Source organism: Mesitornis unicolor, unplaced genomic scaffold (genome assembly GCF_000695765.1).
Source record: "Mesitornis unicolor isolate BGI_N332 unplaced genomic scaffold, ASM69576v1 scaffold14255, whole genome shotgun sequence".
NCBI classification, from domain to species: domain Eukaryota; kingdom Metazoa; phylum Chordata; class Aves; order Mesitornithiformes; family Mesitornithidae; genus Mesitornis; species Mesitornis unicolor.
The window spans coordinates 161,666-173,808 of record NW_010186283.1 but is presented as its reverse complement, the minus strand read 5'-3'; the positions used below and the strand labels follow the sequence as shown (position 1 = coordinate 173,808).

Here is a 12,143-nt window from a genome sequence, read left to right as displayed (position 1 = left end):
GATGAGATACATAAAAATTATTTCACATTTGATGAATAAGTTTCTTTGGGTGGGGATGAACCACTTATTAAGAACAGTGTTCAAAGGTTGAGATTTAGGTCTTTTTTCTATTTGTAATAAACGATTGTATGTTTTACTGAATGGCAGCTTATTTCATATACATTTTAATTCTTAATAGAACAGTCTCATTGCTGCAGTTAAATAGTATCTTGTAATTTTCCCATCTAAAATGGATGCTAAGTCTGACATTTGGGTCTGATACACAGGAAAAGTAATTCGCATAAGACTGCAAAATTTACAGCATCCAGTCTAGCAGAGAGAATCATGACCTATCTAGATGTCCTCTGGCAGAAAGAAAGATTCAGTTGGTGGGGAAGGTCTCAGGGGTGAGAGGGCACACGAGAAAATGTTCAGTGCAGTGTTCTGCGCTTTCTGATCCGTTGCGTGTGCGAACGTCATGGTTTAGGCAGTTGTTCTCTCACCTGATGACTCCTCCCCAGTCGGGGAGTAAAATTGGGAAAAGGAAAGGAGACCTGTGGATTGAAATAGAAACAGATTTAATAAAATAATAATAAAACCTAGTATTAATAGAAATATTAATATCACATACATGAAGTTATACTCAGCTCCTATAGTGGTCCCAATGAGTGGGGAAGTAGGCCTCAGGAGCAGAATGATGGTTAAGACCCTTCAGAGAGAAAAACCATCAAGGAAATAGGGCCATCTCCAGCAATTACCCAGCTTACAGTGAGCATGACATTTATGGCATGGAATAATTTTGGCCAGCTTGGGGTCAGCCGCCCTGGTTTTTGCTTACTCCAACTTCTGAACCTCATCGACTTGAAAGTGCTGAAGACCTTGATTATTGCGTACCAGTATTACTCCAAAACTAAAACAAAGTCCCTTATTAACTTCATTCACATGAAACTGGATATTGTAGTCTTTGCAGAAATGCAGCTTTCCTGAATAGAAATATGAATCTGTGATTCTATCCCAATGCAGCCAGGACAGTGAACAGTGTGTAACTGAAGTGTGAGGGGAAACTTTGTGAAGGAAAAACTTGGGAGTTTGCAAAGCAAGAATTACCTAGTCGTGGAGTTGTTAAGACATTGCAGTAGAAGGCAAGATACATCCAACTAGTGAACGTGATCTTGTAGATACATAGTAATACTTTGTAGTTCGAGCATTAGCCTTTTCTCACACTCATATGATTTACTTTATTGAAGTTGTGGCTTTTGTGATTTGAAAATGGACAGAATTTAAGGTTTTCTAATAACCATGAGCAAGAGTAATATTTATAATTTTAATGGGTTTTTTAGAGATTTAAATGCTTTAACCTGTAAAAAGCTGTGGGGCAATATCAGCTTTAAAAAGGGAGTGGGGAAAGGAAAAAAGTGCAACAAACTCGTTGTAACATTCTGCTTATTACTTTCATGGCACTACCAGGATCCAAAGGCTAATCCAAGAAAAACATACAACTAATGATCGGTTTTGTTTGTTTATTTTGATCTTTCCATCCTTTTACTTTGAATTAGCCTGTCTTTACCACATTTTCAGGTAAATTAAAAGCATTCACATTGTTTCTTCAGTTTCTTATTGGTGTTTTTCATTAAATCCCTAATCTTTTGTGCCAAACTGTCTTTCTAATTGGTGATTCTGTCTTCATTATGTTATAAGCTTTGTTTACACAAGGTAAATGAAAGAAGGAAAAGTTAATTAAAATGTGCTTTCAAGAATACACACTATGTTTAAAATCTACTTTTAGTCTTTCAGGGCTCTTTTCCTTCATTTCCTTGTTCAGATTGGATTTTTATGTAGTGGCAGGACTGGAAGCTTGGAGCAATCATCTTTAGTAATGAACAATTATTAACCCTATTATAGCATTCTAAAAATATGTAAATTCCCACTCTTGGATTTCATATGTGGTTTCCATTGATCATTTTTTCAACCTTTTATGTAGATGTGAAAGATACTTTAAGAAGTAGGAGGACAGAACACTTTTCAATCCAGTTTTGTTACTTTATTGGTTTTAAAACAGAATACTACTATTTTCTAGCCATAGATATAAAAGCTCCTTCTTTCCAGATGTACTTAATAAGTATAGCTGTGCATATAAAGCCTTTCTTGGCTAGAAACTGAATATTTTCATTTTCTAAACAGGTGTCTCAATGCATGTACCTACTGCAAAACCAAGCATGCCAGAGGAGAGCTAGCAAGTTATCCAGTTGAAGAACTAGTGGACAGAGCCAAGCAGTCTTTTCAAGGTAGGAGACTTTATCCCTACAATAAAAGTCAGTCTCTGAAGTGTACCAAGTCTTATTTTCACATGCAGTGATTGTGATACAATATGCTTCTGTTATGGTTACTGATGTTCTTAATAGTCATAACTGCGTCTAGCGGTGCCTTTACAGTTGAAAGCCATGCTTTCATTATGTTGTGTGCCAGTGTTAACAAAATCTAGTCTTACCATAAGGAGTATTTAATTTTGATTTTAGACTTGAGGAAATGAAGTTCCGTGCAAGCGCTTTGTTGTGATAACAGGGAACATGTAATATTTAGTCGTTTTACTCTATCTCTGCTTTCTTAAAGGGGAAGACAGTAACTTTTTTCACTCAACAATAAAAATAAATTTCATTAACCTCCCTAGGATTCCTAAAACCCTGTTTAAGGATACATTGCTTTTTCTGGTAATGGATTTCTTGGAGGAGTTCTGGGATGTTTCTGAGAGCCATACAAAGTTTATGAGCTTTTAAGTTCAATAGAATATTTGTAATGTCACATGGAGCCAACCAAACATCAAAAGTTTTTACTGCAGTACAGTACTCTGTGCCGGTATCTGCCTAAAACTCATGTATGTCTGGTAGTTAGGATAGCTTTATTGTACCTTAATATTTGTTCTTGTATCTATATTTTGCCTGTATTTGAAAAACACAGATTTCTAAATAACGCCTATAGTAGTTTCTGATGCAGTTTTGGTGAAGCCACAGATGTTTTTTGTGTTTGTGAGCCATGTTGAAGGATTAAACATATATTTAAAAATTACTGAGGTGATTCAAGTGTAGTAGTTCATGCTTCCATCTTTATCTCAAATACTTTGAATCAATGTAGAGTAGATAATACAACATGTGATGGCACATCCTCTGTGCATGTACAAACAGTACAAACACTGATTTTCACTTATGACTCCGAGTGTTGCAGCTGTTCTAGTTGAATCATTGAAGATCTACTTCTTATGTGTTTTTAAATCCATCCTTGTTTCGGTATCTATAATGAACCTTGCTTAGGTCAGTGATGAACTTATGGCTATTTCTACAAGTCGTATGCAAGGAAGAGACCTTGCATAGGTCTCTTAAATGGTCAAAGACCACCTTCACAAATTCTAGGCTCTACATTATCCACACAGAAAGTTCTCACTTAAGAATGTGAATTACTTCTTCTTTGGCTTTTGTTAAAAGCCAAGCTCCTCTCTTTTCTTTCCTGAAGCTTATCTATAATTCCCACAAAAGTTCTCCTGCTGCTTAGGTTTGTACGATTAATACTGTTGTTGCTGTGAATTGGATTGGCTGTTATGATAGACAAGGATCCTGTCATGTCTCAAATTTCTTATTTTAGTAAAACAAATTTCTAAAACTGTATGCATGTTATGAAGTGTTCAGTAACTGAAGTACAAGATGTATAAATACACTTATTGTTTTGGTGGAGAAGCAGTTCAGGAGACATGTTTCAGAAAGCTCCAAGTCTTCAGTAGTACAAGATAGGCGACTTTGAAATTGGTAAGTCATCACTGTGCAGGAGAAAAGCTGCCATTTAATGGTTGTGGAATTACCAGACACAAGTAGATGCTTGGTGGTAGCAAGAAATGTAGGTAGAAAAGTAATACTACATTCTTTACATTTCATCCAGGTGTAACTCTGAAGTACTTTTATATTACAAGTAGTGCAAGAGGAGTGTTATTCTGATAGCTCTATATAGCTGTTGAAATGTTCTGAAGAAACTTTGAATGTTTTCAGCAAGGGAATACGGCGAACAGAAGATATGGGTAATACTGTCAGGATTATGGTCTTAATTAGGCTAAATATTTAAATTTTATTTAGATTTATTGTATGTATGGAAAGAAAAAGGTTCAGGCTTGTCTGTCCTGTTATAGTTGCATTTACATGCCCTAAAGTCCACATTAAATTAACATAAAGATGTTTTTGCTTGATGTAACAAGAAAGAAAACTCGGGTTTTGTCTTTGCAGACTATAAATGTGAGATTTTGGAAAGTATTCTGAACTTCAAGTATTGTACATTTTGTACATTTAGATTGAAAATTCAGCAATTCAGTTAATCTGATGTACTGTGACCTTTATTGTAAATATTGGCTCTTTCAAAATAACTTGATTTCTAATGGAAAAGTTTGCCCTTAAGCTGTTGTTTTGAAATTTCTTGAAGAAGTGCTATGACGTGTCTCCCAGCAGGCATCTCCAGGGAGTTCAGTTCTATTCTTACTTGGCCTTACGCTAGTACCTTTGTTAGAAGACATAAGGAAAGAAGCAAGTACGGAGTAGTAAAATGACAAGCCTTTGCCTCCAGCTTTCACATACTTAGAAACAGGCATGTAATAGTCAGACACTTAGTTTGCAGTGTGTGGAGAACTTATTACTGCCAGCTTGCTGCAGGTGGGCTGCAGAAACTTCATCAATCCAGGGAAAGACTTGAGCAATTCAAAGACATTATTGAAGTTCTTGCTGAGTTACCGAGCCACAGTCTCTTCAACAGTCACTTCTGTTTTCTCACAAGATGTGTTGCTGACGCGCCAGTGAAAAATACAGGGAGGTACAGATGGGTGATGGAAATTTGGATTTATTCACAGGAGAACTGAACATAACTTACAAGAAGAGCAATAAAACAGTATGTGGGGATTTAGTATAACTGCAATCAAGTCATGTAGGCAAAGGGAGACTGGTGTCATTTGCAGTGGTCTGTACGCATACATTCTTGCAGTACACAACTTGAAAGGCCCCAAAGGTGGGATGTTTCAATTGTGGAACACACTAAAAAATTATTAGAAGAGCTGTATTTAAGGACATTTTGTTATAGGTTCTTAAATCTCAGCACAAATAAAACTCTCTCGAATGTTTTATTCAGGTGACCATGATTTGACAAGATTGCAGTTGACATCTAGAAACGCTATTTCTAGCAGCACTATGTTGCCAGAACAGGCTTTAGTGTTGTGATCAAATGCTCCCAGTTTTTCTTCAGTCATTACTGTACTGCAGCCTCTGGGTAGGATCTCTCTTTTGAGACTTTTGGAACTATTTCCAAGCTGTAGTATATGCTACATTACTCAGCTGCAAATCATTTCCAATAGTCAATGGAGTAGTCTTGGACTACTAATAGTATTGTATATGTGTGTGACTTTATTTAGCTGCTGTTTATTGAGTTTTGCAAACTTTGTGTAGGTATGTAGGTTTTTATTTCAGTGTATTTTAGGGTCCAGACCTTTATCTCTTTGGTCTGTATTATGTTTTTTGTAAAAAACAGTATTTAATACTTTGCTGAGAGTGGTAACTAGATGACTGCACATGACAAAGCTGTAATAATTTGCATGTGTGTTCAGATTATTTGTATAAGCATAAGCTTGACTTAAATCAACTGTTGAGAAAGAGATGGCTGAAGTCATGACTGAACAGACATATGGCCCATATGTTTTACTTTTCCAAACTCTGGAATGATCTGGTTTTCTTTTTGTATTTTATTATAATATTTTAAATTCAGTCTGTGTTACAGGTATCTAGTACATGCTGAGTACTTTCATAATGCATTGGAATAGGTGTTAAGGTATGCTGAAATCGAGTTTATTTGCATACTTTGTATGGGTTAATGTCTCCTGTCTGATGTCCGTAGTAGTACTGAAGTTAGGACTGACATCACCTTTAATAATTTACAAAATTTCTCTAATTTATCTAAAGGTGAAAGTAGGCTGTTGAGGTTTTTGCTTTTTTAACTTTAATGTTGGGTTTTTTCTGTAAATTTCCACTTCTATTAAGTGGTTGTGTATTATTTTCTGTATTTTTTTTACATCAACAGCCTTGTTGGTTCTATAGCCAACTTGTATAAACAGCTGGTAAAAGAAAAAGTATTGCAAAATAGAGTAAAGCGGTCTTTGAGTAGAGAACAAACGTTTACTGTAAGAATGTTTATGCAAAGAGGTTTTCTATAGCTGATAGTACAGCACTTTCTTTGTGTCATCAATTTAGGAGTATGGTGTTTTCAACATTTGCTATATCGTGTTCTGTGCTGTATTTTAGGGAATTGCATTTGCAGTTAGCTCTTTCTTTCCTTCCATAAAGCTACTTTATGTATAACAATGTGGTTTTGCTTAGTATATGAAGTGGAAGGCTGTGGTGGCTGCCATTGGTGAGCAGAGTTCCAAGGAGACACAAAGTTAACAAGCCTGTGCTTTCCATGCTGTGTGAAGTGGTGTCCTGGGAGAGCCTTGCCTAAATTGCAGGACTTTAAATCGATTTCCCCATCCCCCCACCCCCGCAGTGAGATTTTAGTGACCATAAAAAATATATAACTGATAATGCTACCTGGTGATTTGTAAACCCCATGTGTTGTGAGAGACTTTCTGGGAAAAGACACTATATATTGCCAACAATTTTTGCTGGCTCAGCAAACTGAGTTAAAAATATAAATAATTTTATGGAACTAGATCTTATTTCATTCTACTTTAGAATGAAAATCTTCTGCGTGTACCAGTACAAAATTACACTTCTTTAGCATTGCATGCCTGTTGCAGATGGAAGGGAATATACTGCTAATAAATTATAAACTGTATTATTACTACTATATAACCTTATTTTATGGAAGGAACTGAGGAGCTTGAATGAAAATCAGGTCCTGTTGGGAAACATTGTTCTCTTATCCTCAAGCTGTGTGGAACAATTGCTTCTGGATGAATAATTGTGGTAGCAAAATACCATTTATTTTTATTCCATTATTTGCATGATGGTTTCATTAGTCATCTTTAGCAATTATCCCTAGTCTCAGAGATTCTGAAGTGTTGAGAGCTTAAGTGAGATTAATGTTAAATGTTTCTCTCTCTACTGTAAACAGATGTTTATGCATAGTGATAAGGATTTATTTTATATAATATCAGGGGTTTCCAGAGCTGTTCAGATCACTGCGAGCTAAGGATCTCTGGTTTTAGTAGTTCTGATGAGGTGCTGTCAAGACATTCTGCTTTATTCATTGGTAACTGTTTGTCTCACTGCACCACCACCAGTAAACTCTGTATGTTTTCAGAGCAGCTGCCATTCAGGAAAGGACAAATATCAAGTATAGACAATGTTTTTACTTTCCCATTAGTTGTCAGCAGCTTATTAGGATGCTTCAGCTATATCTTCTTGGTAGTAGATTTGGGCTTTGAACACGCTGTGAGGGACTGAACACCGAGTCACCCAGGTGGGGACCTGGGTTGTGTACTCAGGGTCTTTCTAGGGGTGAAACTAAGACCGTAGAGAGAGCACTTGTTGTATATTCAGGTCTCACCTTGATGTAAGATAGACACTCAGAGGCTGGGCACAGACCCAGAAGTGAATAAGCCGTCTTAGTGGTTTCAAGATGGCCTTTGTAAGTGATCCTAAGAATGCCCTAGGAAAGCTTTCTTAACTAATCCTCATTCCTTCCTCATTAATATTTTTGCCCTTCTGATGTCAATGTTCTGTCAGATAAGTATACCCCCAACAGTGTTCTTCTTCTGTAGTCTTAGCAGCATTGTCAGAATTCAAGCATTTTCTTGTGCTTCTTTGTCCTAAATTTTATTCAGCAAGTACTACAATGGTCCCGAAAGAAAGGGAACTCTTCTTCCTTACGAGCCATGTGATGAAGAGACTTTGAGAAACCTGTTGGAAAACAAATTCAATTTTAAAAAAGTGCACTGGCGTTACTCATTGATATCTGGGAACTGAGTTTTCATTGTTCATATAAGATCAAATCCTGACAATGTGCAAACTCATACTTGATGTTGATTTTGTGGCTGTCAATTAATTTCTGCTGGAGTTATGCTTGAAAATGCTTGGAAACTCCCTGAAACAGAGTCTGCACCATATGGTTTAAACTTATAGTCAAAGACTATGACTCTGTTGTAAGGATAGATTGAGGTGTGCTTTGTGTGGGAAATAAAGGGAAAGGAAACCTCTTCGTTCTATGTATATTGTTAAATACCAAGAAAAATGAAACTGTATCATGTTAATGGCAGACAACTAATAAATTAGTTGAATTAGATGGGCATGTCTTCTGGAAGTGTTGTTTTGTTGTGGGTTTTTTTTTTCAGTGGTCATTTAAAAGGTTTGAAAATCTGCTTTGTATAGAACTGAAATATAGAATCATAGAATCATTTGGTTGGAAAAGACCTTTAAAATCATTGAGTCCAATCACTGCTAAACTATGTCACTACGCAACTCCTCTACCCATTTCCTAAATACCTCCAGGGGTGGTGACTCAACCAGCCCCTGGGCCGCCCGTTCCAATGCCTGATATCCCCTTCAGTGAAGAAAATTTTCCTAATATCTAATCTAAACCTCCCCTGGCACAACGTGTGGCCATTTCCTCTCATTCTATCACTGGTTACTTGGGAGAAGAGACCAACACCCACCTCACTACAACCTCGTTTCAGGTAGCGGTAGAGGGTAATAAGGTCTCCCCTCAGCCTTATCTTCTCCATACTAAACCACCCCAGCTCCCTCAGCTGCTCCTCATAAGACATGTGCTCCAAACCCCTCACCAGCTTCATTGCTCTTCTCTGGACACGCTCCAGTGCCTCAGTGTCCTTCTTGTAGTGAGAGGCCCAAAACTGAACGCAGTATTTGAGGTGCAGCCTCACCAGTGCTGAATACAGGGGAAAGATCACTTCCCTGGTCCTGCTGGCCACACTACTTCTAATACACCCCAGGATGCTGTTGGCCTTCTTTGTCACCTGGGCACATTGCTGGCTCGTGTTCAGCTGCCAGCCAGAAAAGGACCTGGGGGTGCTGGCTGGCAGCTTTCCAGCCACTGATCCTCAAGCCTGTAGCGCTGCATGGGGTTGTTGTGACCCAAGTGCAGGACCCTGGGACTTGACCATGTTGAACCTCAGGTTTTTTTAGAAAACCTATGTTTGCTTGGTTGTTCTCAGAATAAAAGGGTTTGTTTTATTTTTAATTGAAATAAATATTTAGATCCACTCGAATGTTTTGTTTGTTTTTCAGAGTACTCTTTGGCTTTCAAAGTAAGACAATTCTAAAACCAAACATATCATTTGTGAGTTTTGTTGGTTTTTTTTAAAGGGAACAGTTTACTGTGGAAAATGCTTACACTGAAACATTTCACATTTACTCCATGTGAAATATTTAACCATTTTGAAATTTTGTTAAATTTTTCAAATTTTCTTTCCTTTTGAAAATTTGGTGATTTCAGAATGGAAATTATGTTTATTCCCCAAAAGCTGTAAACTAAACTTTAGCAAGTGTCTCTGTTCAGCAAAAACAGCTTTAGAAAGGCAAAAAAAATTTAGTATCATTGCCCAGGGCAGCATAACAAGAAGTTTTGTATAAAATTAAAGTTAAGCTCAAGGCACTTGTTTGTGCTATGTCCTTTATAGCAGAAAGGAAGCAAAGATAAAGGCAGGTTTTACCTGTAAATCAAGACCATGTCTTAGTCTCTTTTTGCTTCTTTAGCCACACTAAAGAAAGCTTGAGAGTGAAAAAGCAAATGATACTACGCTTTAAAGACGTCCAAAAGAGGTTGCAAAAGCCAAACAAAATTTTTTGGTAAGTTGAATGTAGTGAAGGAACGTGATACTTCAGTGCTGGTTGGCTGTTTCTTGAGTTCTCCTATACTGAGTCACCCCATAAAAACCTCCAAAGGAAAAAAGCCCAGACTTAATATCTGATACGAAATGATATGTTGAAGGTAGAGCATATATTGGCTTTCACTTGCTCTCTTTTAGCAAAAAGAGTGACCTTGTAAGAGTATGAAGTCCGTGCCCATTAAAATCAGTTTTAAACAGTTTTATGGAATGCTTTTCTGTCAAAATAGACAAATTCTCAAAATGTGGATTTTTTTGACAGGAAAACATTAAATTCAACAACAAAGTTTTGTAGAAAAAGTTGACTGTGTTCCATGTAGCATTGTATAATGTAGTCCTTGAATCATCTTTTCTAAAATGCTTTTTCCTCTATTTTCTGATTTACAGAATCAAAATTTTCTGATGCATAATTTATAACATGTATAAGACAGGAAAATTTTTCATGGAAATCTTTTATTACAAATCCTTTCCAAATGAATTTGTTGGGAGAGCAGAATTTTCCGTATGACAGATAATCTTGGTTCATACCCAGCTTTGCTATGCATAGTATTCCATTATGCTGGTTTTTTTAATTTATTATTTTTTTTCATTTTGGAGGGAAGGAGGAGAATGGTGACTGTTTTTCTAAGATAAACCTCTTCTGTCAGCCTTTTTACTGACTTCTAGGAAAAGTAGGCTTTATTCTAATACTGTTCCTGAAGTATAACTTGAAGTTGCATTCCAGGGAGCTTGGGCTGCTGTATTTGAGACACTTTGATAAACAACTTCTCTTTGTTCTTTTGTGCTTTTTGGCTAAATAGCTAGGGTTTTTGTTGTTGTTGTTAAGTTTATTAAAATTCTTTCTGTATTGACTTTTCTGTCTTATGAATGTTTTAATTTTTTACTGCTGACTTTGCTAATGCACAGAATATGTAGGCCAATATAAATATTTTGGTACTAGTCTGTCATTTCTTAAGAGTTGCATGAGATAACTTAACAAATTGGTTTTTCGTGGCCTCATGTCATCTTTTGTAATGTTGCTGAAAGAACAAAGTAGAATTACATTCCATCAGTAGTGATTAGAAGCAATGTCTTTGGGTATGTAAAAACTGCTGTGTAGTAGATATTTAAACACACATAATCAACATCATATACCAAAAAGATATTTCAAAAATACAAAAAGGTGCCTTTTCAGAAGTAAATTGCAGTATTGTAGATATTTTCAAGTTTCATTTGAGTAAGAAAATAAGAAGTTTAGTGAGCTTTCCTGTTGGCTTAGAAAGAAATTCCCTAGTGTATTTTTGGTATGCGTTTCTTTTATACAGTCAAGTTTACCAGTTTGCTACAGTTGTTTGTGTTGTCTTCAGTGTGTCTGGTTGCATAAAAAATTAATTTGCATTATATTTAGTTTTAATTGAGAAATGTAGTGGCAATTAAATACATTTATTGGTGCCTAGCTTTTTTTCTCACTACTCTCTCCAGCTTCCTGAGAAGGGGAAGTGGAGAGGGAGGTGCTGATCTCTTCTCCCAGGGATCCAGTGCCAGGACAAGTGGGAATGGCTGAAAGCAGCATCCTTCAGGAGAGGTTCACTCTTGACAAGAAGAAACATTTATTTAATTAGAGGCTGCTCAAACCCTGGAACAGGCTTCTTAGAGAGGTGGTCAGTGCCCCACTGCTGTTGGTGTTGAAGAGGCATTTGGGCAATGCCTGTAATGATATGCTTTACCTTTTGGTCAGCCCTGAAGTGGTCAGGCAGTTGGACTCCATCATTTTTGTAGGTCCCTTTCAACTTAGCTCTTCTAGTCTGCTTTGGCGTACTGCATTCTGATCTTATGCATTAGAATACCTGAGCAGAGACCTGTGCTAGTTCCTTTTATATGGGGGAAAACATTTGTCTTACTGCATAGTTACAGAAGTTTTTAGGCAAGTTTGGTTCAAGACAGGAGGTCATATATATTCCATTGGATTATTGAGCTGAACTGTTTCTTCTGGTCTGACCAAAGATGTTCCTCTTCTTGTCCCCTCCAGAATTTCTCAAAACTGCATTACGACAGTGAGTTTTCCCCCATTTCAAATGTATTTTCACAATAATATGCCTTTTATTTACGACTTTAAAAAAAAGTTTCTCTTTCGTATTTGCTCATTTGTCCTGAAAGATGACAGTGTATTTACATTCCTCTTTGCTGTAGGGTAACGGAGTTTCCAGTCCCGTGTAATCCTCCTGCACCTAGCTTTAGTGAAGAGTGTTAGAATGTATCTTTCCATTTCTTAATAGTTGGACTTGATGATCTTAAAGATCTTTTCCAACCATAACAATTCCATAATTCT

General features: G+C 36.8%; 1 protein-coding gene across 1 annotated transcript in view; it reads left to right on the top strand.

Annotated features, from left to right (window-relative positions):
- Positions 1 to 2,132: 2,132 nt before the first annotated feature.
- LOC104541128 (threonylcarbamoyladenosine tRNA methylthiotransferase-like) overlaps positions 2,133 to 12,143 on the top strand; it is a gene marked incomplete at both ends in the record, with an annotated part of 137,238 nt that continues 127,227 nt past the window's right edge. The window contains one exon of the mRNA XM_010185107.1: positions 2,133 to 2,264. Within this exon, the coding sequence (XP_010183409.1) occupies positions 2,133 to 2,264 (132 nt within the window). The remainder of the gene's footprint in view (positions 2,265 to 12,143) is intronic.